Source organism: Buteo buteo, chromosome 2 (genome assembly GCF_964188355.1).
Source record: "Buteo buteo chromosome 2, bButBut1.hap1.1, whole genome shotgun sequence".
In the NCBI taxonomy this organism is placed as follows: domain Eukaryota; kingdom Metazoa; phylum Chordata; class Aves; order Accipitriformes; family Accipitridae; genus Buteo; species Buteo buteo.
Genome location: NC_134172.1, coordinates 8,194,549 through 8,222,418, shown reverse-complemented (window position 1 = coordinate 8,222,418; position 27,870 = coordinate 8,194,549). Strand labels below are relative to the sequence as shown.

The 27,870-nt window shown below is 39.4% G+C and overlaps 1 protein-coding gene across 12 annotated transcripts in view; it reads left to right on the top strand.

The window, feature by feature from the left end:
- Positions 1–27,870, top strand: part of KMT2C (lysine methyltransferase 2C) — a 200,558-nt gene that overhangs the window by 39,214 nt on the left and 133,474 nt on the right. For all 12 annotated transcript variants that reach the window (XM_075045134.1, XM_075045077.1, XM_075045086.1 and 9 more), the window contains 2 exons: positions 12,185–12,273; positions 23,146–23,284. In XM_075045134.1, the coding sequence (XP_074901235.1) occupies positions 12,185–12,273; positions 23,146–23,284 (228 nt within the window). The remainder of the gene's footprint in view (positions 1–12,184; positions 12,274–23,145; positions 23,285–27,870) is intronic.

The following is a 27,870-nucleotide window of genomic DNA, read 5'->3' as shown; positions in this document are numbered from 1 at the left end:
TGTATCGTATGACGTAGGCTGAGCAGTAGATCATTCTTTTGGTAGCACTTCTGTCATAGCCTGATCTCATCTGATGCTGGGGGGTGTGTGTGAAGGAGGTGATCAGGTAGTAGAGCTCCTCTAGCATCAAGTACTGGAAAACCCATCTATTTATTAACATGCCCTTAAAGAAAAACATGAAAAAAAGGTAAATTAAACAAATGAGGGAATAACAGTTCTAAAAAAATACTGTGAACTTACGTATTTAATCTTAATGGACAGGAGACTGGCATAGAGAAGAAACAGAGAAAGTAGCTTGGTATGGTTTGTAGTGGTCTCAAATAAAAAGTAGTGAAATTTTGAGAACATTGGTGTATAGCAATGATCATTATCCCACATAAAGATGGTAATTTAACAGTCCTTTGAATAGAAGATTCAAAGTTCTCTATTATAATTATTTGGGGCTATTTGTAACCTATCTGTAATTGTCAGAAGGCAAATTTGTGTCTCCAGGTTAGAAGAATCCTCTTCAGGGATGGAAAAAAAGTGTTGGACAGTTTTGTTAGCAGAATGCAGCATTTCTGCCTTATCCGTGCCCCTAGAGATTGATGCATCTGTTTATACAGGAGCTTTTAAACAAGTTTGAAGACTTGTATTAATTGTGACTGCGCTTCGGAGCGTTACTTATTATGCTACTTGTATTGTTGTTTATATTTCACAATAGTATTTCCAGAGTTTTATTTACTCTGGTATAAAAATAGTTTCCATGATCTGGCTTTTAGGATTTACTTCTAGTTTGAAAACAATTTTGTGAAGAAAAACAATTCATGTGAATTATAAATTTACACTGACACCCATCTGATTACATTGCCCATTTTCTTTTTAGGTCTATTTTTATTTTTTTGAGGTTTTCAAAGCCTTCTGAATAAGTTCTAATGGATTTTTAATTAGTGAGCAGATCTTGTGTTTTTCCCTTTGGCTTTCCTAGGTTTAGCAGTTTTATTGAAAGAAAAATATTTCATAATACTTGTTGACATTATCTGAAATAAAAATGCATTTCTTTATAAGGAGCACTAAGGGTGCTAACAGATGGAAAAGATATGTGGTGACATGACATTCATTTCTCTTCTGTTTTTTTTTCCTGTCTAAATCCATTTTAGATGGATAATGACAAACTGTAGTTAACATGCAAGAACTACTTTTCTTGCATGCCATCAATTAATTTGAGTATTATTAATAAAACTCTACCTAATGTGTTCTAGGTCAGCATCTTGCATAAAAGCAGGTTATTTATATTACTTTGGGTACTGCCGTTCCTTTCATGTCCTGATCCTTCTAGTTTAAGCTTAAATGCTTGTTGGGGGAAGCAGTAGGGAAATACACTGATATGGTTGCCTGTAGGTTGTTCATCGCCTTTCGCAAGCAGAAGTTCACGTGAAATCGGAAGACAGATGCCTTTCTCAGGGAATCCTGTAACATGCACCTGAGGGACAGACAGGGTTTGGTTTTTTTTGTGATATTGGTGGGATCAGAAATACTTCAAAAGCATAAGAATTAATGGAGATATTTTCCATGTAATCTACAGGAAGACTTGTGTTTGGTATTAGGTCTAAAAACATGACTAAATTTGATTTGAGACAAGATAACTGAGCTTTATTCGATGAGAAAGCATGAGATGTTCTGAGTTGACTGATGCATTTTGATAGATGTAAGATCTGGAAACCTCTTGATGCTGTGTGAGTGGAGTTTAGTTTGTCTTAAATAAATTGATATAATAGGTAAGAGCTGAATATTTGCATCCTTTTTAGAGTAACCTAACTGAATTAACAGCGAATAAAAGCAATGGTTAGAGCTCTTTATGATCCATTGTATGCAGACTGTACTTGCTGGGTATAAAAATAATTTTTTGAGTAAAAACTTTAGTATTAGATCATTCCATTGTTTGTATACCTGCACTGTGTGTGGCTGAGTATTAAGACAGGCAGCACAGTCTGCACCTGCACTTAATATATCCGGTGAGAATATTTAACATAAGCAGACAAATGCATTTTGAAAGAATCTTTACAATCTTACTGTGGTAAGACTCCGGCAGACTGCAAAGTTTCAAAAGGAAATCTTTGAAAATGACTCTTAATTAATGGTGCTAAAATTACAAAAATCTGTTCACAGAGACCAAAACTTCCACCAAGTTCCAAGTACTTGGCAGCTGTTTCTCATGCACGATGACTCAGATCTGCTGAATTTCATGTACAGGATCTTGAAATCACCAGACATGAGAATTACAGTCCTTACCATTGTATTGCCACCTCTATTCAGAAGAGAGTAGTAGGCAAACCCTGCAACGTACGAAAGAGCAAGTAGCTGGATAATTCTTAATTCTTAAAAAAGACATGAGCTTGGTGCTGTTGTGGGTAAAAAATTATGGGCATCATGGCTGTTACAAGATTGGAGGAGTTAAAACTTGCCATAGCCGTCGTCATGGTGAAACAAATCTTGTGTTTGTATGTAAGTGGATGCTTACACTACCCATCAAGAAAAAAAGAGTTTGATGCAGTAGCATATTTTGATGCAGTTTTGTTTACGTAGAGGAAAGAGAAGTGTGGACAAATACAGTGTTTGATGGTGCAGGTGCACTCATGAAACTCTTGCAAAGGTTAGAGGATTTGTGATTTTGACAATGCCAGTGGTCTCTCAACTGTTAGTGTTGCCATTTCATTCTCCTTGCCTGTAAAAACAGAACATGTGAAAGCATTCAGCGGTCTTGATAAGCATTATTTAGCAAATTCATTGAAGAGCCTCACACTAACTGTTGTCTGGGGGTATCATAAGAATATAGCCATTACCAAGTCTGGAGCCAGGTAGATACACAGAACTAGCTGGGGTTGGAAACATGCAGATGGCTCTACTTGTAGCTGCTGGTGCTCCGAAAGATTTGTCCAATTTTGTTCCAGAAAAGGTTTTAGAAAAAACTGCAAATTGCTGAAATTCTGGTATGTTGTTTTGCATCATTTTGATGGTGAACATGGCTAAATGCATTGGTAACAAATGTGTAAAGGATATAGTTTGTGCAAAACTGCAAATACATAATGCGTCAGAAGGTCATAACTGCATCAGATATTTTTGTACTTCTGAAATGTGTGTCATGGTTAAGATCTGCATGTAACGTGTTTTGTGTTACAGGACTAAAACTATAAACTGCAAGTCAAGATGACAAGACTACCTATCAGTGGGAAGGTAGTTCTTGAGAAATGAGAACCTGTAGCAATTTTTGATGCTGTATGCTGCTGAGTCAATGTGACACATATTTGACTAAAAGTAATTTTTGCTTCCAGAATTTACAGATATCTAAATAGTCAGTTTGAAAAGTAAAAATGGGAAAGATCTGAAAGGCTTTTATATGATTTTTATTCTGTTATTTGAACTGTCTCCAAACCTGAACAGTCCATACATGTAGATCAGGCAACCTGGTTTTGTACTTTTAACATCAAACTCAGATTTTCTCATGTAATGGTATCACAAAAAGGTACACAGAAGCACATTGCAGCGTAGTAGCCTGAGCCTCAACACTTCAGTCTGTAACTGGGTGGAGCAGAGCTGTGACTCCATGGGTATTTTATCGGCACACGTGAAAAGTTTATTATTTTATGTGCCTGCAACTGTTAATGATAATGAATCCTCCTAGTTTGGTCTGTGGCTGCTGTTACTCTCCATCTTTCTTGTCAACCTACTGAGGATGTTCCCAAATGGGTAACAAGTTGGGAAGAAGGATTTTATGGTCTTGCTAGTAAGGCTCTGTTTCAGCCAGGATAGTCTTCATCTGCTTTATCTTTTAAAAGAGCAGTTCCAGACTCAAATGGAACAACTATAAATAACTTCAGGGAAGAGCAGAGAAAACGCTGAAGGCAGTCGCTTTGGCCAGACCAGCCTCATCACCCAACAGCGTAGCTTCAGGCTCCTGGATCTGGTGGCCTTCTGCAAAATTGAGTTGAGGTTAAGATTTTCCAACAGTGCGCTGGCATTCCTCTTAAAGTAATTATGCCCCTTTGATTCAGGTAGACTGTTCTGATGAGTGTCTGCCAGCAGGATATCCTATTTGCCTTTTCTCAGTCTCCCATGGAAAGTAATTTTGCTCCAGTATCGGCCTGAGAACCCGCATAGTACAGGTAACTGCAAGGGCAGTTGAAGTTGAAAATACAGATAAACCAAACTGCACATTTACTTATGTGGTGGGTTGATACTGGCTGGACAACAGATGCCCACCAAAGCCGCTCTATCACTCCCCCTCCTCAGCTGGACAGGGGAGAGAAAATATAACAAAAGGCTCACAGGTCGAGATAAGGGCAGGGAGAGATCACTCACCAATTACCGTCATGGGAAAACCAGACTTGACTTGGGAAAATTAACTTAATTTATTATCAAATAGGAGCAGGATAATGAGAAATAAACCCAAATCTTGAGAACACCTTCCCCCCAGGCTCAATTTCACTCCTGATTTTCTCCACCTTCCCACAGCGGCGCAGGAGGACGGGGAATGGGGGTTGGGGTCGGTTCATCACACGTTGTCTCTGCTGTTCCTTCCTCTACGGGGGTAGGACTCCTCACTCGTCCCCTGCTCCACTGTGGGTCCTGTCTCCCCGGGCTGCAGGTGGAGATCTGCTCCCCCGTGGACCTCCCTGGACTGCAGGGGGACAGCCTGCCTCACCATGGTCTTCCCCACGGGCTGCAGGGGAATCTCTGCTCCGGCGCCTGGAGCATCTCCTCCCCTCCTTCTGCACTGACCTGGGGGTCTGCAGGGCTGGTTCTCTCACATCTTCTCAATCCTCTCTCCGACTGCAGTTTCTGTGCCCGCTGCAACTTTTTTTCCTTCTTAAATCTGTTCTCCCAGAGGCACTGCCACTATCGCTGACGGGCTCGGCCTTGGCCAGCGGCGGGTCCATCTCGGAGCCGGCTGGCCTTGGCTTTATCGGACATGGGGGAAGCTTCTGGCAGCTTCTCACAGAAGCCACCCCTGTAATCTCCCCGCTACCAAAACCTTGGCACGCAAACCCAATGCAGCTTAAAAAAGTACTAATTCAGTTGGCCTTTAAATTGTTGTTAGAACTGTGCAATGCAAATTTGTTTTGACACGTGATATTTTACTCAAAACCTGTCTCGGGACAGCCTTTTTTTCTTCAAGGGCTCTGCATTCATCAGTCGGTTTCCTTTGCATTATGTTACTTTTTGTCAGTAGTGATTGTACTCTAGAACGAAAGGAAAGATGAATCTACAACATTAGGTACAAATAATCTTTAAAAGGCTCCTATTTGCATTTCTTTGGGTAGGGTATGAAATCTTTGACAAATCTCCCTTTTCACGGGACTACTGGAAAAGTTGAGATAAGAATCATGGAGCGAAGACTAGGTTCTTTTTATGCTTTTTCTCCGACATCCCTGATCTCAAAGACTATAATATTTTTTTTATTTCAGGTGTTTAGTGCTCTCAGTGGTAACTGTATAAAATATAGATGTGAAAAAAGTTTCAGCTCTGAACATGTTACATCCTGGGTGAATGAGTAATGCTGAGTGAATGAATAATGTCTTTTAGATCCTTACCGTTTAAAGGAGATGTAAGGTGGGAAGTTGCAGTGTTTTGGTTTTAAACGTAAGCTGGGTCACTTCTCTTTGACATAGTAATTTATGAAAAGATTATTATACTTTATAAATTACAAGTATTAAGATACACACTTTTCTTTGATTGTACCGGGAGACTAATAGGAAATATCAAGTATATTTTTGAGATCTTTTAATCATGAAACTGAAGGTTGAGCAAGTTTTATAATGAGATTGTAATTAAAGTCTGGTTCTGTAGATGTTAAAAACGATTTCCTACAGTCTTTCACTTCTCTCTGTTTCTAAAAGGTCAGTTTTTTTTTTTACCTTTGCATCACTTGTGATGTTTGTGTTGCACATCTTTTCCATACATCAGGGTCCTTCTGCCTTTAATATACACATATCTAATATAATAAGTAAATAGGAAGAATGTACATGTTGAGTTCTTTTTTTATAATGTCCAAAAGGAAATGTTGTGGAGGGCAAGTGCAGAAAGTGTTTGCACCTGTTACTGATTGCTCAATTAAAAAATTCTCCTAAGAATCTTTTAAATCGGAATCAGTTTGAAGTCACGAGTCAATATGATAGTGAGTTTCCTATTTTAGGCCTGTAGTGTTTAGAGGTATTGAAATTAATTCTAGCGAGCTGGCATCTGCCTTGCTTCCAGAGCCATATTGTTCATTTTATCCAGACTTGGATGTAGAATTTTCTCAACTCTTAGAAGTAATAAAGACTACATTGAAAAGTAGTGTTCAGAGAGGGGGAAAAAAACCCTTTCCTTGTGTATCTTTCTGTGAAGTGATTCTTTCTTACTTGCTTGTTGTGGTTCTCTCCGTACAGGGATACTAGCTGAACCTTAGGTATTCTAGCTTATACTTAAGTATAGTTAAGCTTTTACAGCTGTGCTTACGGTTCAGAAATAGTGGGAGCATGTGCTTTTGCACACCTGTTAAAAAGATTCTTGAAAAGACTATAACAGCTTTCACTTGTGAAACTGTCCTATGAACATTAATTCGTTTCTAGCCGTGCTGACGGCAGCACTAATTGAACCTTTTTATAAATCATTCCTGTACCATCTTCTAGGGTAAGGCTGTGGACAGATGTTCATTTAACAAGACATCTGTGCTGGTTTAGGATGTTACTGTATCCCAGATGTTACACCGCTTTTTAAGGTTATTGGCCCTGTTTTATATATTTAGTACCATCATTTTGCTCAGCAGTTTGCAAAGTGTAGGCAGGAGGTAGTTTCTCCCCGAACGATCTAGAGGTTTAAGGATTTGAGAAAGAGGGGAAGCTCTGGAGTGGTTTGTATGAACACATTCTTATAAGCCTGAAACGAAATGCACTGGGTACTTTTGATGAATGGTCTCAACAAATTGTCACCTGATTTTGTTGGTAGCAACTTAGGGAGAATTTGCAGAAACTGGTGTCTGGCAGTAACTTCTAGGTAATGATAAACTAGCAGCCTGGCAGTTGCAGGCATCTGAGGATAGTAGCTTTGTCAGTTATTTCATGTGGTCCCAGGAGATGTTAGCTCATGGCCTTATTCCTGATCACTTTGTGGAAAGAATGAGTAAGATCCAAGATGTACTTTTGATCTACAGTATACTTGTCAGGTTATGGTGCTATTGCTATTGCCTTAAAAAAAACAAAAACAAAAAAAGACCCAAACATGCAAAAAATGTCATGTATTTAAAAAAAAACAAAACAAAAAAGTAGTAATATCTGATTACTGGTAGGTGAATAAGACACTTTTCCATTTTCTCCCAGCATTGTGCATCCGCGCCGCTCTCCATGCAATTCAGCAGAAGCCGCTCGGGTGCCTGGTGGTCTTCCTGAGTTACTAAAGTCGGTAAGGCTTTGAGAGCGCCTCAGCGAGGCTTTCCCCCAATGCAGAGGGAGTACCTAATGCTCTGCTGAGCCCTGCAAAAGGTTTTTCTGGGCTCTTTTTCCTGTGGGCTAAATTTAATTAGTTGCTTACCCAGAGAAGAATTAGAGATTTTTTGTTTACTGTGGTGTATTTAAAGATGGAGATTAATGAAAGGCATTAGCTAAGAAAGCTAATTGATAACAAATTTAGGAGTAGGTCACAGAGGACTTTGATAAATGACTCCATTTTATGCAAATATGAGTAAAATTATTGTAGACAGTAATTACATTCAACTGGAGTCCTATATACATAAAAAAGTGTAGTTTTGTCTTTTGTTGACTTCGTTTCATGAAATGCTGCATGTGCTTTAAACACTTAAAGAAGTTACATTTCTCTCAGTGGGTCTGTTCTTTTAAACGTAAATAGATGTGCTTTTGTTTTTTCCTTCTAGATGGAACTCCGTTGTAGGAAAAAGGCAAGGGAGAAAGCCAGTCACAGAAACCTTGGCAGCAGTTCAGCCTGCGTACCAAGGCCACTGCCTGTTGTACTGACTAATATTTATTGTTTTCTTGTAGAGTCTGTATTGGTCAGGCTCTGCCTGTACATTTTGTTCTTGGTTTGTAAGCTGTAGGAGACGTGGCTCATCTGTGTTTGGTACTTCTGCTGTCACGAACTGATGGGGTTTCTGCAATGATATGTAAAAGCATGATGTAGTTACCCCTCCTAGTAAGAAAGTTTGGGATTGAGCTTCCAGATCTAGAGCAGAACTGAGGTTACAGTGTTCAATATAGCAATTGAACTATTGTTCAGTACTGCCTGGCTTTGTGTGAGCAAAGGGGAATAGTCACGGGCTGTTCTGTAATTGTTTTAAGGCAGCAAAAGCTGGCCCCGCCACTGTCTTGCCCCAGCAGCCTTTTTGCATCCTCCTTCAGAAGAGGAAGTCAAGTCCCTGAAGAATAACACAGCACAGGTTGCTTTTCCCACTTTATTTAAGGGGGAGTGGAATAAGTAAATAGAAAAATAAAAAATTTACAGGGTTTGTCAGTGGAAAAATCTAGTGTTATGCAAACCAGCCAAAAGCTTTATGTATAAAACTATTAAATAAAATGTATAAACTTAATTCAAATAACATCAAGCAATCCATTCTTATTACAAATGTTGATTGCAACGATTAGGTATGCTATATGGCCTTCTCATATGGCACTTTCTGTGGAAACAAACTACAGTTGTCAGTACAGTGTGTATTTCACTGTTTTGTGACTTGAATTATTTTTTTTCTAAGCCAAATATAAATTTGTAGGCTATGAAATCTCTTCTGATGGTTATGCAATGAATGTAACTAGCAAAAATAAGTTAACAATACAGTCCAGTATTTTTTCCACCACTTCTTCAGTTTTATTTAAAACCTGCATGATTGAAGTCTTTTTGTAGAATATTTGGGGGAGGGGAATGGCAAGAAAACACCAGATGTGGTTATATCTTTTGCTGAAAGAAGCAATTATGTTTAATTAATTGAAACCTCTGATTTTTCTTAGTATTAAATAGGTTGCTAAAATACGGTAGGGAATTCAAGGAGTGGATATTGCTCTTGTTTAAACAAAATGTTTAAAAAGGTTTTGTGAGGTACTTTGGTGTTTAATACATGAAATGTAGTTTTAATAGAAAATCTAAAGCCGTATGTAAATTATTAAATAAGCAATCATCATCTTCCACTATCCAATGACCTTCACCTACAGGGTTGTGTTAGAGAATACTGACATGGGGTACTTGTGAAGAAAGCAGAATTACCTTTTATGTTTGTGATGATTTCAAAGTAATCCTGGTTTAGTACAAACTTGTAACTGCGTTGCAGACGGATAGTTGGTAGAAGAATAATTGGGATAGGATTTAGAAATAATCCCTGGTCTTAGCTGGTTGTGTTCCGTAAAGCTTTTGAGCATTCCTGCACCAAGGGAAGTGATTTCACTTACCTGTATTCCCATCCTTTCATCTGGTGCTGGCTGATGTGCTGGGATGTTGTGGAGAACTACAAGAAATGTAATATTTAAATGCACTTGTGTTCTTGCCAGCTGCATTGTTTTTGTAAGTGTTAGAAGAGCGTTATGTCTTTCTTGATGTATCTCAATCTTGTTGGAAGAGCCTATTCCATCCAATGAGTATGACGGTCCATTTGCTCTACTCCCTACTCTTCATTACAGATGGGAATAAATCTGTGTGATGATCTCAGATGCTGCTGCGAGAATCATTTGTGGCCTTCGCACTTCCAAAACTTGTCCACCTTCCAGCCAGTTCACCTACTGCCGTACGCGTAGATGGGCTGATGTGGTGGCTGAAGAGTATGAGACAGTTTCTTCGGGTCGCTGTGCAGTTTATTCTGGCTTAAATATTTGCGAAACATGTTTTAAGAAACTGCACTGGAAGCTTGTAAGGTGGCAAATAACTGAAGGGGATGCTGGCTTCTCTCTCCTCTGAGAAGGGTATTACTTTGTGTGTTGCATGTATGCTGTCACTGCTTACAGAGAAGCAGGCTAGGGAATAGATAACCTTGTATCCTTAGGGTTTCCACTGTGCCTACATTTTTCAGCATTGACCTGAACAAATTTCATAGGGATGTCACGAAAAGTCCTTCTGTCTTTCATCTCTTCTCACTTTGCTCTTCACCTCAGCTCCTTTGTAAATGGAGTGTGTTTGTTCAGGCTTTGGTTTGAGCCTTGTTTTTGATTCTTCTTTTCTTCCTTTGCAGAGACAAAACTGGTCCCAACACAATTTGACGGGGTCTTCTTGTTAGGTAGTCCGAGGCAGTCACTCTTCTTCTAGCAGGAGAACAACACATGTAGACTCAAAAGATGGTTCCAGTTCTGTGCATGTTACCCTCTCTGATCCATGAGAACCAAAGGTGTTGCATGACAGAGTTTATTTCATAGCCAGTGTAGCAGATGTAGTTCTGTGGAAGTAGTTTGGATAGATTTAAGTATTATAACAGACTGTGCAAAAAAAAAGGAAATGCTGGTTTTGGAATGATTTAATCACTTTAAAAAAAACCCCAAACCTTTTCACCCCCAACATAGAACTAAGCCCAAACCTTTCAGAATCCTCTGTGAAAGAGGAACTGGAGCGGTTTTGTTTTGGGGGGGGGCAGGCAGGGTGCCTGTGTGCTGGCCTGCGTGGCATGCCGATTCAAGGCATGTTGGTTGGGTGAATGGTTGCCTGGGAGCTCTGGGACGTTGGAACTGCCGAGATGCCCCAAACCGCTCAGAATTTGTGTACTTGGAATCAGAAGCTCCCAGGGTCTCCCAGGCTTTCTGTCAGCACACCAGGCGGGTTGCCAAGTAGCCTGAAAATTTGGGAGGCGAGGTGCCAAGCTCTTGGCTCCCTTTCAAATGGGCTGCTGAACAGCTGGGAATCTGGATGCTTGGGCTTCTCAGCAGCCCACCACGCTAGTTGCTGAAGAGCCAGGCAGGGAAAAAAGGCTGGAATTTGTGGCACAAACCTGTCTGCTTTCCATCAGACCTTGGTTGAAATTGAAACAAATCTGCCAGGTATTTTAGTTTTGATGCGCTGTCGTCATGTGATGACTTTTTTTAATGTGATGACATCTAGTCATCTCTCATAACATTTTATTTTATTTGTCATAATACTTGTTTCACTGAAAATAATACGTGTTTCAATTTAATTGCTTTAGCATCATTATTATTCTGTAGAAATTTCTTCCAAGGATGGTGTCCTGGTTTCGGCTGGGATAGAGTTCATTTTCGTCCTAGTAACTGGTGCAGTGCTGTGTTTTGGATTTAGTGTGAGAATAATGTTGATAACACACCGATGTTTTAGTTTTTGCTAAGCAGTGTTTATACTAAGTCAAGGCCTTTTTTGCTTCTCACCCCACCCCACCTGCAAGGAGCCTGGGGGGCACAAGAAGTTGGGAGGGGACACAGCCGGGACAGCTGACCCCCACTGACCAAAGGGATTTTCCATACCATTGTGATGTCATGCCCAGTATATAAACTGGGGAGAAAGCTGGCCAGGGGCCGGTGCTTGGGAACTAACTGGGCATCAGTCGGCAGGTGGCAAGCAATTGCGTTGTGCATCACTTGTTTTGTACATTCTAACTCTTTTATCGTTGTTGTTGTTATTATTTTCCTTTCCTTTTCTGTCTTGTTAAACTGTCTTGATCTCAACCCACAAATTTTACTTCCCCCCCCCCCCCCCCATTCCCTCCCCCATCCCACTGCGGGGGGCAGGGGGGAGAAGTGCATGAGCGGCTGTGTGGTGTTTAGCTGCCTGCTGGGTTAAACCACGACAGATGCTCTGGATGGATCAGTATCTATTTTATAGTGTTTGTAACTACTGGCCAGATTTTGGATTATGTTCTCTCATATCTATCTATAGTTACCTCCTATGTGGAGCAAACAGAATGCTTATATCTTAAAATCTTGCTAATTTAATGTATTTTTTGATCAGTAAAAGTTTGTTACTGTATTTTTCTTGTAAGAATAATCAGAAAAACTTAAGGGGGCAACTGCTGATTCAAGTGTACGTTGTTGAGAACATTACCTAGAACAGGAAAATAGGGGAGGAAACTTCTAGTTTGTACAAGACTGAAATCATGGGTTAGCTTTAATGTTACATAATTTAGTGCTGACATTTATCCCTCAAAATGAAATTATTTAAATCCTAATTTAAATTTTAAACATCAAAATTTTAAAAATGCTTTCAGTTTAAAAAGAGTTTTCCCTTCTTATGTTTGCAGGCCTCGGAGTAGAGGAAAAACTGCAGTGGAGGATGAAGACAGTATGGATGGTTTGGAGGCAGCAGAAACAGAAAACACTGTGGAAACAGGTAATGAGAGTATAGTGTTGATGCTGTCTGCTTATTGCTTCTGTCTCGGAAATGCATTTAATTATGCAGGACTTTGGTAGACAAGAAATATTTCTTTCATTTTGTAGTATGAGATGTGTATTTAGGCAGATACAAAAGAAAAATGCCCTGTGTTATTTAAACTTATATTAGTTAAAGCTATTTGAACCTATTGCTTTCAAATAGTCTAATGGGAATGCCTTCGTAGTGTAGTTATGTAGAGGCTCTTTTTCTGGTTTTGTAAGTGTGTATCTAACAAAAATAAAACCTGTGAAGTGGTAGCTGCTATTTTTAGAATACCTGCCAAAATACAGTATTACTTATTGACCTGTATCTTCAGCTAACTACAGCAGATTATATACCACAGGGATAATCGGGATAACCAAACGTTAATGCTTCCTATTGCTGCTTAGGAAACAAGATAAACCTCTGTTCTTGCTTTTGTAAATATTTGTTATGATAGTACCCAAATGCTTCTGTTACCGGAGGGATCTCATTGTACTGGACCGAGTACTGTTGTAACAGTCTGTGATTACTGTTCTGGCAGGTTAAGAGTCTAAAGAGACAAGCAGATGAGCTAACACACAAGATAAAGGCCATGGTGAAGAACTGTCATCTCTTTGCCAGGCACATGTCTGTAGCCATTTGCCTGTTTTTAACCAGGGACTGAATATGCGTAGAAGGATGAAACCTGCCAGGAAGGATGATGCCATGGCCAATTGGCGGAAGTTTGTCGGTTTGACAGAAATAAGCCTTAAAAATGCATTGAGACATAAGGGTTTATAAATTTAATTAGGTGTAATGAGCAAAGTGGAGGGAAGCACAGAGACACTAACAGCAGAAGCTGGCGGTCAGGCCAGCAATTGCATGGAAATGCCAGCTGAGTTAAGGGAGTTGTCAAATTACTCTCATAGCTGCTAAGTAAAGGAGGTGGAGTTGTGAGGTCCTTAAAGATGGAAGACAAGAATCTGTGCTTAGTGTAGATTTATAGGGAGAAAAAGTAGAGGACCTCAAAAGAGCCATTTTGCAGCAGCATCCTACATAGACCATACAGGAATATGGTTGTAGTAGTGAAAGCTTATAAAAGAGGAGGCTGAAATTACCAAGTGGATGGAGGATGAGTTTCAACTGTATATGCTAGTCTCTTGCTTCGTACTTGCTAGCTGATGAACTGTGGTGAAGGCTTTGTACTCAAGCCTTTAGGCTTTGGGGAGTGTCATGAGTGTTTAGTCACAACTTGTGTTGAATTTAAGTGTTGTTAATGGTTTGTGGAGGGAGTCGAGATTAAAGCTTAATACAAGGATGCTGCATCCTTTTATTCTGTCAGTTGTTTTTCTGCCCCTGGTAATAAGCTGCTGATGGTAGTGAACTTGGTCTTTTCCAGCTTCTACAAGTAGATAATTACCAGTTATTAAAGTTGAAAGTGAGAAAGTTGTAGCAGGTATTTCTCTGTAGAAAAACAGAGTAGGGGGAAGGAAGTCTAGTTGTAATTGTGTCCTGTATTCCATTTATTACTCTTCTGATCCCATGTGCTAGAAAAAGTCTTATGAAAAATCAGCAAAGGGGACAGAAAGTGTGATTGTAAGTGGTAAGTTTTGTAAATTTTAAATATGTTTTTTAAAAAAACCCAAACCAAAAAGAAATTCAAGCTTAACCACTGCTGGTACACTACTGTGTAGGGAATTTAGTGATAGATGTATTTTTCTTGACTTTACATGTCATTAATAACAAAGTTCCTCAACAGAGATCTGAGAGCAGTTTTTACTTCAAAGGAGAGAGGGACACAGATAATTATTTTCGAGACTCCAGGAGTGCATATAGATAAGTCTCTCCATTATCCTTCATCAGAGTCATCCTGGCTGTCACAGAGGACTGATGCTTATTTCTAAAGGTACAGGCAGCAGTGGAACACTGTGCTAGAAATCCTGATAGACAAAGACTCTGCTGGGTCTGCTTCTGGAAGTGATGCACCATCACTTCAGTGCTGAGCCCAAGATGGTTTTGCGAACTGTACTCTTAAGTGGAAAGAAGCCTTGTGAAAATACATAGGTCTGAAATCCCATTTTGACAGGGGGAACCAGAATAGACTTTATTGTCTTGAGCAGTTTGATAGAGACAGAATTGCAATTACATTATTTTAAAAGTTGAATACCATGTGGTAGAGGTTTAATCATATTAATTGAAAAGGCTGACTGCTTCTGAAACTTCTAAGCGCTTATCTGTGTTAATGATAATACTGTGGGAGAAGGAGTAATCCCAGTTTCTTACTCCATGTCAAACTGTGTTAATCAAATTGGAGTATACTTGTGTTCCAGTTTATGAATTTTTACTTTGAATATAACAGCTTTTTTTGTTTTCTTGCAAAAAGTAGACTTGCCAACAATTTACTCTAGTAGTTGGCAAACCAAAACACAATATAGTAATATTACAAAACTTGAAATGATATCATCTGAACATACAAAAACTCCTGACATGCAACTTCTGACATAGTTTGAGTCTCCGTATTTCTAGCTTCTTTTCCATTGGTTTTTTTAATGTGTTGAGTATGATCAGGGAATCTTCTACTGTGTGAGGTTTTTATTTCTTGTTTGTTTGGGTTTGGGAGGTTGTTTCTGTTTTGTTTTATTTATGGAGTTTAGCATTACTGGAGCGCTTTTGTGAATTAATTAATTTTCATAAAATGAGAGAAGTCCACATTATAAAAGTTGTAGTCAGTGTAATAAACTCTACTTTTAGGGAAGGGAGCAATGCAGGAGGAATGAGCACTTTCCTCACAGGGAGGGAAAAAGGAGATGCCCCATATAATCCCACCTAGAATAAAGAGGTGTTTTCTAGCTGTCAAATCTTTTATGGGGAAAAAGACAAGGGAGAACGTAAGTACTCAATATTATACGTTCTTTCCATTTGTAATTTTGACACAAATGTTTGTTAAAAAGAAAAAAAGAAAATCTTCCTGAAGTGGCTTTTTTGTAATGCTAAGGAACGGCCATTTTAATGGCAGTCCAGGAAACAAGTTCCTACCCTTAACAAAATTCTGTAATCTCGTGTGTAAAAAGAGGCAGAATAGGAAGCAAAGCAGGGTAAGCTATGTGCCGCTCTGATCATTTCAGTATGGGTCGTTATCCCCGCCAGCTACAGTGATTTCTGAGCCCTGCCTGTTTTCTGCCAAGTGCTATGTTTGCTTTAGTATAAATGAACATAGCATTCTTAAGGATGGAAAGGGAGGAGGGATTTGAAATTGGAAAAAGGAAATTTTGGAATTTGGAAAAAAGATCTGTTTGGAGCCAAGTCAACTTTTTTCCTAAAAAATGGTGCTGGCAACTGCTTCTACTGAATTATTAGACTTTCAGCTTCTTGTCAACCTCAGGATAGACTCCTTTCCTTTACCCACCAGCCCTGTCTCTCTTGCTGATTTATTGGTTTCTGTCTTAGTGACTATTTTGCTTCTCAGTTTTGTATTTGTCTTTCCAGTTCTCTGTTACTGGCTCCGTTTTTCTTCACTGTGGTTCCCACCAGTTACTTTACACTGGTATTTTTCTATTCAACCAACGTTGAGATTATCCATCCCTCCCATCATTTTAGCACCCACAGCATCACAGAATGGTTGAGATTGGCAGTGACCTCTGAAGGCCATCTGGTCCAAACCCCCTGCTCAAGCAGGGCCATCCAGAGCTGGTTGCCCAGGACCATGTCCAGATGGCTTTTGAGTATCCCCAAGGACGGAGACTCCACAACCACCCTGAGCAACCTGCTCCAGTGCTCAGGCACCCTCACACTAAAAAAGCATTTCTTGATGTTCAGAGGGAACCTCCTGTCTTGCAGTTTGTGCCCATTGCCTCTGGTCCTTCCAGCCGTCAACACCTTCCAGTTTTCTAGCTATTGATAAAATACAGTTTGTTGTAGAATACTGTGTTTTCCTGTAGGTCCCCTTGTGGTGTTCCTCTCCATGAGAGGAGTTTTCTTCTGATGAGCAATGAGCAAATCTCTGTAATGGCCAAAGAAACCCCAAACCAAAACACAGAAGTCTGGAAAGCATGTGCCTGTGTGTGCACACACAGATGCAAATATAAAATATGCTGATCTAAAGAAAGAAATAATGGAACAAATACCTCTTGGTGAGCTTTCTGTAGGTTTGGTGGCCCTTTACTATTAATGAAGACTTAGCTTCTGCTTCTATTTCCCAACTTCTATTGGTTTAAGCCAGTTTCTGTACTTGGTATTTTCTTGGTTCTGCATTTAAGTTGACTGAAACTGAATTTTGTGTGTTAATTCTTTGATTATTCCCTCCTTTTTTTTTTTTTTTTTTGAGAACACTTGTGAAATATGTTACTCATCCTGGAGTCTGTAATTCTTCCTGTCTTTGTGTCACATACAAATGTTGAGATTCAGACTCCGATCTGGGAGAAGGGCATTGGAATAAGTTTAGTTATCTGCTGAGTCTCTTGGGACCGAAACCCATAGTAAATCCATTGGGTATTCTGTCTACTGTCTGTACGAGGGCAACCAATTCTTAAATTAGTACTTAATAACAGACCCTTACCTCCCCATGGTTTCTGGAGGCTTCAGAATTGATAATATCATACAGATTCTTTTATGTATTATCAACCAATAGCTCCTTGCCTGTGTTACTGTCATTAGTAATGTTATTTTCAGACACAGCAACATTGTCTGGCCAGTTGATTTCTTTCATGTTAACTCCCTGAAGCCTTCCTCTAACCAGCTTCTTTTGTCTCTGGGCAAAACGCAGAAGAACCAGAAAAAAACAGTTGTCAGTGGAAAAAAGTTATCTGTGTAGAAGCTGGCAGAGAACTTTGGACTAATCCAGAATCTCATCAGATTTGAAGCAGCCTGAAAAGCACTTTTCTAGAGGAAAAAAATTACTGCAATATCCTACTTACTAGAGAAAATACAGTCACCTTTCGTACCAGTTAGAAGCATACTTGAGTAGAACCTCCCACTAAAACAAGTAAAACACACCTAAGAGCAAGTCCTGGTTTGGGTGAATCAATGGCAAAAGCTCTTATCAACTCGTTAACACCAAAGACCTTTTAAAGTCCACTTTGTGCTTTTCTGACAGATACTTTGGTCTCATCACTATACTGATTATCCCTTCTAAAGTTAATGAAAGGAAGAATTGATACTACTGAGGACATTGCCTGTAGATTATATGTTTTAAGGCAATTATATTCCCTGTGCTCATTATAAAAGGAGTAGTTCCTTCTTTCTTACGCAGCTGATTCCTACCTGTCCAGCCACTGAAAAAATCAGCAGAACTGAAGCATCTTGTTGTTATTATTGCAAGCATCTTATTATTTTTCTTTGTATTCCGGTAATTTGTTTGTAATAAGGAAACCAGACACCACAGGATGTTACTTGATATTTGCCTTTTAAATCATTACAGGCTTACTTGATAATAACATTTCTCATCATGCATGCTTAAAATGGGCCATTTAGAAAAATCTGATTTTTTTCCTTCTGACTGATATCTGTCTCAGGTGTTTTGAGAGTAGGTGGAATATTTTGTAGTAGGTGGAATCTGTTATTTACAAATAAACTCTAACCTCACTGAGTTTTTAATTGTGGAGGTTGTTTCTGAAATGCAACCCCTTTTTTTTTCTTATTTATTTAGTACTGCTTTTGCAGTTTTGGTATCAAACTATGCTTTGTTAAACATAACCAGCAGGTTTTGGAAGTTTTCGAGGACCCAGAATATTCCACCTTCCCATTGGAGGAAGTTCCCATTGTTGGAGTCACATAAGCATCTGCCCTAGTAACCCTTTTCTAGGTCAGGTACAAAAAGGAAAAAAGTGGCTGGTAAAATAAACTTACTTAGTGTAATAAAAGAGGTACCCACCTGCAAAGCACTGAAGACTGACCATAGAGAATGAAATGACTCTTAAATTCAGTAGTAATGCATGTAAAAGAACATACAGGGGAAAATTGCCATCCTAATTTTGTATAAACAAAAATCACTCTTAAACAGCTGCTACTACTTGAGCAAGTGGTGCACCTGTAGTTCTTCTGAGAATTGCATTAGCTTTTATAACTTGAAGGATATAAAATTCTAAGAATTACTGGCAAAGGGATAAGGGGAAAAAAGCATCAGTGTGTTTTTTGTTACTGTTGCTTTATAAACCCGTGGTATGACTGCATGTTAAATGCCATGTGCAGTTCTGCTTCCCCTTCTCCAAAAGGATGAGCTGTAATTGGGAAAGTACAGAAAAGGCCAACAAGTATGACAAGAAGTAAATAATAGCTTCTGTGAGGGGATCAGTTAAGGTAAAAGACTTCAACCTGATCTGATATGACTGGAGAGGAATTTAGTAGGGTCCCACAAAATGATGAGTGGTGTGGAGAAAATGAACAGGGAATGATGATTCATTTTGTTTTGCAACACAAAAGTTAGGGGACATCAGGTCATGTTCAGAGCACAAAGGTAGGTGCACTTGCACTGGGCATCTACTTAAATTATAGAATTCATTGCTAGTGGATGCTTTGGGCATGAAAAATTTACATGTGTTTCAAAAAGACCTGAACAAATTAATGGAAAAAATAATTAGATGAGTGCTGTTGAATACCACCCCTAGTTTAGGAAGTTCCTTGATCACAGATCACTTGGAGTTGGTTATCCATGATATGGTGTCTTGTGTTTAGAATTACCAAAATTATAGTTTAAATGGTCCTACACTGAAAACCTTATTTTTATTTTATAGACGGTACAACATTTGCACAAAGTTATTTTCTGTATAAAATGTATTTAACAAACAGGAGTTCTATTTGAATGAAAAGTATCAAAACCCACACTGAAATGTACAGAAAACAGTAACTGTGGGCTTTCGTCTCATCTCCATATAACAACTGTTGCAGTAAGTAAATCACCACGATGCTCTTCAGATCGAAAAAAATAGATGAGTGGTGGTTTTAAAAGAAAATGCATGTGTAGCACTTGCAAAAAACCCAACAGAACAATTCTGATGTGGTCCTACATTTTGTTGTTTGTTGTTGTGAATAAAATCTTACAATGTTGACTTAAGATGAAGAAAGTATGCCTCTGTCCGTGGAGAAACGGTTCTTGCATGTGGTTATTACCATCACACTCAAACTTCAGTATGTTTTTTTCCCTTTCTCTGCCATGGTTGTGTTTTTAGCAGGCAAGAGTAGGTGACTACAAACTCGGTGCAGCCCAAGTAATAGCAGTAGCTATTAGCAGCCATTGCTTTCTGCATGTCTTTCGGTACACCTTGGCCTGGCTTGCTGCTGTCTGGAAGGGTTGCAGGTGACCTGCACAGGACTGGTTAGCCACCGCGTGTCCGTTTGTTCCCCTGTGTTCAGCTGCTAAAACCTATACATGCAAAGTTCCAGTACGTGAAAGATCTCCGCACATAAGCGATCGCTGTGTGTGCCAGTCTGAATTCCTCAGACAGTCGCAGGAGAGGTGGTGTTTCTATGAAATTGTGTCTGGAACAGTAACAGAATATGAACTCTGACTCATGGAAACTTGGTTTGTTCCTAAATTGGGGCAGTGACTGAAACTTGATAATTGTAGTACTAGATATGCATTTTCAATTCATAATTTACATTCCCTTGTTAAGATTCCTTTTCATATTGCTGTTACAATGACCTGGTGTCTTTATTGGTCTAAACTACTAGAATTAGAGCATTTTAGTGTTGCTTGTACTTCTGTAGACCCCTATGAAGCTGTATAAAACATCTTGTCCCGTTAGCCGCTTTCTGACACAGCACTACCCCTTCCTTGTGCAAAAATAACAATTGCACCTGCTGGTTAAAAGCATGTTATTCCCTCTTGCAGAACATCTCGGTAAGCAACAGTTGAGAGCCCTGAAATGTCCCTGCTATGTCTGGTGACAGAAACAATCATGAAAATAGGATGCAAAATAAGGCCTTATATAGGAATCTGCAAATGAGCTTCGCATTTATTAATCATTCATGGTTCCTTCATTCCCAGAAGCTTCAAAGTAGGATGCCATAACCAAGTCTGATGAACGTTCATTAAATACAGTGAAAAGCAGTTAATGTATTGTGCCAGATGCTTCCAAGAACACCTGAGGCAGCGATGAGGGTATCTGCTGTCCCTTTGCCGTTGCTAGTGCTGGACTCCCATCTCCTAGGAGTTTGACTCGTGAGATGCATTACTTCTGTTCTTCCTTAATCTTGTGCTGGAAAACCTTCACGAAGTTGAAGTATGGCATGCACAACTAACATAAACGCTATTTTCATTCTGTTTGGTGAGCACCGTGTTTTCAGTCTTCCAACGGCATATTGAGACACAGTTTGCTTTATTGCAGAGACAGCAGTTGAGATGTTGTTTGTCTCATTTAGTATAATTTGGGTCCCTTCTTTTCTAGAGAAGCAAACAGCAGGGGAAAAAAGCACCATAAGGATGTAAGCTCATATAGTCATAGTGTGTAGTGAAACAATCTGTGTCTTCTCACACAGTCCAGAGTTCTTGAGAATGAGTTAGTGCCTGTGAACTTTGCCTTTCCAGTGTAATGGGTGCCCATTAATGTATAATGAGATGAAAGCTGGCAAAGAGTAAATGGCTTTTGCTTACTTGAAAGTTTCTGCAGGCACACAATAAAGCAGAGTTCCTTTTGCAAAGTTTAACTAGGTTAAATGAAGTTGCCAAGATGGATCAGAGCAAGGCCACAATTTCTGGTGGTCTTCCTTGAGCAATTCATGCGTGGTTGTCCTGGGCTGTGTTGTGGGTTTTGTTTTCAGCGATTTGGCATCTGCCTTCCTTACAGGTATTTATGTTTTGCGCTCTTCATTGAGGTTGTATTTAGAAATTTGGGGGTTACTGGCACGAAATTATCCTTCAGATCCAACATACTTTGGAAATGCGCTGCAGACCGTTATGAATGGCTCTGCTGGACGCTGCCTGTTTTGGGAATCCTCATCCAGGAATGATTGCAGAGATTGTTTGTTCAGACATGCCAAAAACTAAGGGTGGGGGAGTTTGGTTTATTTTGTTTTGTTTTCTGTATGGAGCCATTTACTATTACAAGGGATGTATTCCCAACAAAACTAAATAGTTATTTAGTCTCAAATGATCATCCAGATTTTTTTTTTCAGGATAGGTTGGTGGAATGGGTTTAACACAAGCCATTTGGCTTTTGGACAGGTAGTCATTTTTGGATGTTTCAGATGTCCAAAAACATTTCAGAGGTATGTTACTGAGCAGCATAACTGAAATAGGTGAAGTGATTCCAATTTACACCAGCTCAAATAAATATCTGGCACGCCCACTCATTAAGAAGAATTTCTTACTGTTTTTTCTTAATTTGTGTTTCTCTTCAGCATATTTTAGATGCTGTCATTGAGGGTTTAAAATGTTATACATTGTCTTCCTAAATGAGTTCAGTCTAGGTTAAAGAACAATTTTACTTCTATCTCTGTATATGAAATAAGAAAGATTTTCCCTTCTCCATGTGCTCTAGTGCATATATAATTTCGGCATTACAGACCAAGCTGTGCAGTTTTATGTTCTGAGAATTTTCCTCTCTTTTATTGTGCCGATAAATAAGATTAAAGCTTGTAGCAGGTTTTTGTGCATGCCCATCCATGTCACAGGTTCTTTTACCCATCCATTTCTCCATGTGAATCATTTATACTTTGCAGTATTTGATTATATTTTGACATGCTGTGTATTAATTTTTTTAAAAAGTGAATGTATCTTCTGCTTAAATCTTCTAAATAATCTGCTGCTTTACTCTAACTGGTCGTCTTTGAAAGAGCTGTATGTATCGGCCTCTTAGCTCAAACCCGTGTTCACTGGTGGTTTTAGGTGGTGTGTGCCCCAGGTGCGGGTCCTTGGTCTGGCTCTGCTGTGGGGACAGATGTAGCAGCCATGGACACTGATAGGAGGAGGCAGTAGTGTCTTAAGCTGGATATGCCAAAGAACATCTGCCAGAGTCCTATGACTTTTATGTTATTTAGGTTTCAAAATCAAAAGTATGGAGGAGTGCGGAAATACCAAATTTTATTGCTCTACAGCCTTGACCCTTTTTCTGTGCAGTCTGATGTACTTGGAGCGGCGCGTTGCCATGTCCTCCTGGCAAATCCCTGACTTACTCTGTGCAAAGGAGGAAAACAAATGGGAAGAGGATTTAAACTGCACAGACAGCGGCAACTTGGTGTTTTATGTTCCTGAGCAAGACACAGACTTTCTAGGCAAATAGTAGCATTGTCAGCTGTAGAGATATATATATTTCTGTCTAACAACTAATCTAAATTAAAAGGATGCTGCAAAGATTGTTTATATTCCTACAGTTCGGAATGAAGTTTAAGCTGGCATAAACCGTGTTCTTCTTTCCTTCACCTCCTCAACCCTCTGCCAGCATAGAGTTAGTGTAATCAGCAGTGAACTAGTGCAGGGAATTGATCAAAGTTAAAGCTAATCTGGGAGGGGAAAAAAAGGTTTATTATACCCCAGATTAGTGTGCTCACCTTGATGTTTGTTCAGGGATGACACAGCAGGTGCACAAAAGGAGAAGCGGGGAGAATGAGAATGTCTAAAACTGCAACCTCGTATGAAAAGGTTGTCATTGAACAATGCTCCCCCTGCCCCATTGCTCATTACTTATTGAACATCTTTAGTCCGCAGTGGCACACTGTGTTGTGGAAATAACTTCATAAGCATTCAATTTCATGTTTTAGCTAGATGTGAAGGGTAATATTTTCCTAATCTTTTAATGATGTTGTGTCTGAGGACACAGTTACACGAGTTAATCTATCTGTAAATAAAATGGATGTTTGCAGCACAAGGGAAAGCTTACAGATGTTTTGATAGTCTAAATAAATAATAAATAAATATTATTCTTATTTTTTACACAGAAGTCAAAGAGCAATCTGCAGAAGAGGATGCCCAAACGGAAGTGGACAGCACCAAGCAGCTAACACCAGTCCTTCAGCACTCGGTATCTGAGGAGTCTGCAAGCTCCACTGCCTCTGTGGGTGTGGAAGCTAAAACCAGGTTAGTGAGCGAGGAGGCAGGTGCTGAGTCAGAGGCAGGGCTGGGAGTTGGGTAATGGGGTGCAGAGGGCTCGGGGCACAGGCTTGGCACACGCCACTGGTGCTCTGAAGTGCTGGCAATGGCAGCCAGCACTTGAGACTGATGGCTTAATTGGCGTATAGGGAGATCAAGGTGAAAAGCACATTCCTTGAGTGTTGTCCTCAGACTGTACTGGTAAACCCTTGAATTACAGCATATTAGCAATTTAAATTAAAACAGATGTAAGTGGTATGAAATAAAATGCGATTACTGAAGCTTTCCTACTGAGAAAATGGTATATTAGCAAATCCATATAAAGTTACTTTTGAAGTTTCAGCTTGTATGTCTATATTTTCAGGAACAAAGTAAAACAAATCTCTTGTCATTTCTATTGTGCTCTTCCTTATTTTAGAATTCATAATTCAGAAAATAACATTTGTGGTTTTTTTTAACTTTTTATCAATATAAATTACCCCAAAAGCAGTGAAAGTATTAATTGCATTATTTGAGGGAAACCAGAACACACTGTCTGTGATTGCTGTCGAAACAGTGTCACAGAGTTCTAGCAGAGCTTCTCTGTTGAAGCCCTGGCAACAGCTTTTAACCCAGTAGTGGGTCTCTTCTGCAGAGATTGCTGTTACCAGTTACCAGACAGTTACAGGTGTAATTATATTTTGACAGGCTGGGAGAGAATCGTTGTCACCATTTTACTTCCTCCTAATCCAACACAGAGCATATTTTCCATGCACAAAAAATTACTTCATCTACTTGCTGCATATATAATGTTTTACATGCTCACAAACTTCTTCGGTTCCAAGAGATACTTCCCTTCTTACAGACAATTTTGGTTAAATAGATCTTGTGTGTATACCTGAATGAAATACACAGAAATTTCTGTTCTTAGTGGAATTTTCCAAAGCTGGTATTAAGTTGCAGTAAATATGTAGAGCAATTTGAACTGAACAGCTGTTTTGGTTCTTTATTTGACCCTGTTTTGGATCATTTGAAAAAGTTTTAGTGTTGTTTCATCCGCGCTCTGTTCTTCTCAAGGTTACTTTCTTGCTGTTATCGTGAATAGTTGATTACAGTACTTTCCCTAGCCCTAAACTTGTTTCTTAAAAGCTGGACAACCGCCTTATAAAAAAAAAAGTAAATAGGGGGGCGGGAAAGGGAGATGTCAAGGGGTTTTTTTGGCACTGTGTCTTGAAACTTAGCAGAAGAAAGCCTCTTCTGATCTGTGACTTCTCGATAAATCATCTGTATCATTGTCTACGGTGTGCTGCCACTGCTACTGTGCCATGCAGGGGTAGGAGGACTGGATTCCGGGTGGCTTGACTCGAATCTCTTAGGAGAAAATGCAATGTGTGAAATAACAGACACTGATGATGTTCAGTTGTGTAACGGTGGGAGGAAGTGTATCAAGATTTTGGTAAGGTGTGACTCCGTAGAGACTTTAAACCCGTAACTTGGGGAAGTAGTTTTGAAGCTGATTTCCAAATAATTCATACTCATCAGCTTCATCTCTTTTTTTGGTAAGTTTTTCTGTTTTATAGTATAAGTAACTTAATCCAATGGAAATACTTATATATTTAGAAATAACTTTAGGTAAGTGAGACATAGGAGAATTATGGAAGTATATTATAACAGACAGTGCAGAAATTGCCTAGAACACAGAAAAGAACCAAAGCCTCCACCAGAAGTAGATGCAGGTGTAGGTGGAGCTACTTTTGCATCACGTTTTTCAGAGTTGAATATAAGACAATTCTGTGTTTCCCTCTTTGGTAGTGAAGGTAAACGAGTTAGAGAAGCACAGGACATAGGGCATAAAATGAAATCTTTTACATTAAATAAATAACTTGCTACTGAAAAATAGTGATTTTGACATAGTAGGATATATCAGAACTAGATGGGGATTTCAGTAGCTGAGAGATTAGCCAAAGCTTGGCTTGTGTGGTATTTTTCTCTGGATCCCTCCTGAGACTGAGGCTAAATAAGAGCATTCAAGAGAAAGGCGAGGGAGAAGATGGTCAATGTTGGAACCTTTCTGAGGTTGGATATGGGAGTCCAAGAGAACTGTTGACTGCCAGTGAGACTGGGGCAAGGAATTCAATAGCAGATTTGGGATTAGTGCTCAGAAAGCAATGTGCTAAAAACCATTAAAACAAGTAGTATCTGAGCCATACTGGAGTAGGGAGGCTGAAAAGGGTGAGGGGGGTGTGTGTGTATGCTCAGAAGGAATGAGTGAGTTACTGACCACGTGTGGGGAGGGGCAATAATGTCAAGCAAAGATAAACTATCAAGCCTGGCAGCGGTAAAAGTAATGCTGCCAGCTCTTACATATCATGAGCATCGTGAGTTTTGGAGCCTTTTCCTTTAGTTGTTCCCTTTTTATAAGCCTTGTGAGAAGCTTCTGTCAGCCCAGGACTTATGGCTGAGAGGAATCCAGCTTCCTCGAAAGGAATCTGCTCCCTTGGTTTGTGCTGCCTGCAGAGAGCAGGGGAAGTGCAGCCCATGAGGCAGGCAAGCAGCCAGAAACCGGCTGCGACTTACAGCAGAGCCCACTTCTACCTTCCTCCTCTGTTTCCCACATTGTCAACTCCAAGCATTAAAAGCGAACAAGAATGGCCTAGAAACACAATTTCATAGAAGAACAAAACACCTTTTGATTCATTTTACTTTCTGTCTACTTTCAGAGACTGTAAATTGCATTAATTGCACCTTTTCAGTCCTTTTGCCATAATCATGAAGAGAGAACATTCTTAAATAAGTAGAAGCTGAGATTTGCACACAGCTTTTTTGATTTTGGTACTTTGGTCTGCTAAATATCTGCTCTTGTGAGACTGTCGCTAAAACTACAAAAAAAACCCCTGGCAGCACACCTTCCTGCTTTCCTGCTTCATGTGTAATTGGACAAAGCACGTAATTTTCATTCTAGACCAATTGCACTATTGCCCCTTATTTTGTTGCTGCTGCTAAAATTAAATTTGGAGTCTGGAGATGGAGAGCTGGCGTGCTTTATTCCACCGAAAAGAAGTGGTTGGTGAACATCTGTTGATTATGTGAACAAAGAACACGGTGAGAAAGTAGCAGCGAACTTTTTTATCTTTGTTCCTTATCTCTTTTTTTTTTTTTTTAATCTTCAAAGAAAGTGTATTACAAAACTTGCAACACTCAGTGGAAAAAGAAATTGTGGAGTGGCAGAGAGATTAGATAATGTGGACAGAATAACATTGCGGTGATGGAAGGAGAAGCTGTATCTTTAGGCAGGAGGGACTTAGGTAAAATATTTAATATTAAAAATATGTTTAAAAAATTGTTAAAGTTGCAAAGTCAAGCATGTATTTTAGGAGATACCAGTATTAAGATTCATTTTGAAATTCTGATTATTTCTTTTCTTGCACGTGTATTACGATACAGTTTGTAGTTTTACATGAATGTTTTTCTACCAAGAATTCTTTCTGCAGAGAATGGACCTTATGCATGAAACAGGGCACTTGAAATCATTGCAGAGTTTTGCCTTTACTTTTTCAGATCTACATCCATGTAAGCATTTACAATATCTTCCTCTGTAGTCAATGATTGACTTCTACATCTGCAAAGTAGAGATAGCATTCCTTTGTGTTGCAAAAATAAATTATTTAATAAGAGTGAAGTAATATTTCAGCCTTATATCAATGACCAGTCTAGCCCAGAGTGAAATTACTGATTTGACTTGCAGGGCACAACTTTGATGTTGTCAGTAGGTGAAGACTGAGACCACACACTAAAAAATGGAGGAAAAAAAAAAAAAGTTAAATACTTACTGGTTGTCCGTCCTGTCTGTTCATGCATTGACTAGGGAAATGGTCTCAAGAAGAATTTTATGACGAATCATTGTTAAAGCAACTCTACCTCAGATTCATAGGGCAGGAAGGGACCTTTGGAAGTCATCTAGTTCGCCTCCTTTTCCAAGGTAGATATCTACAGCTAGCATTCCTGACAGAAGTTTACATAAACTGCTCTTAAATATTCTGATAATAAAAACTCCAGATCCTCCCTAAACAGTCCCTTCCAGTCTTTTCTTTATTGTTGGAAACACTTTCCTCACATCTAACCCACACTGTCTTTATTCTGGGTTTATCCTGTTACTACTTCTACCATCTGCCAAGGATAACGAAGGGTAGATTTGTCCAAAAGGCTCTCGGTTTATTTCCCCGGCATCCTTTACCTCATAACGGAAATCACAAATTTGTTCATACTTGCTGTGTAGGTGATGTTTTCTTGAGCTCTGATTCTTCTTGCTGTTTTGAGTTCTCTCCAGATGGTCTGCATCTTTCTGGAAGCACAGAAGGCGTATTGCACAAATGGGGCCAAAGAAAGGTTTCGCAGGCAGCCTTAATCCTGCCTTTTTCTTAGGTTGAACAATGGACTTTGTGACCATAACGTGTTTAATGCTCTCACGTAGAACTTGCACCTTGTGGGATCTGACACCCGTGATCAATAACGTTTGCGACTAGACCTTTAAGTTGCATGGGCCTTTGCTCCTTGAATTAATCTGTCACATAAGATGGTTCAACCACAGAAACCAC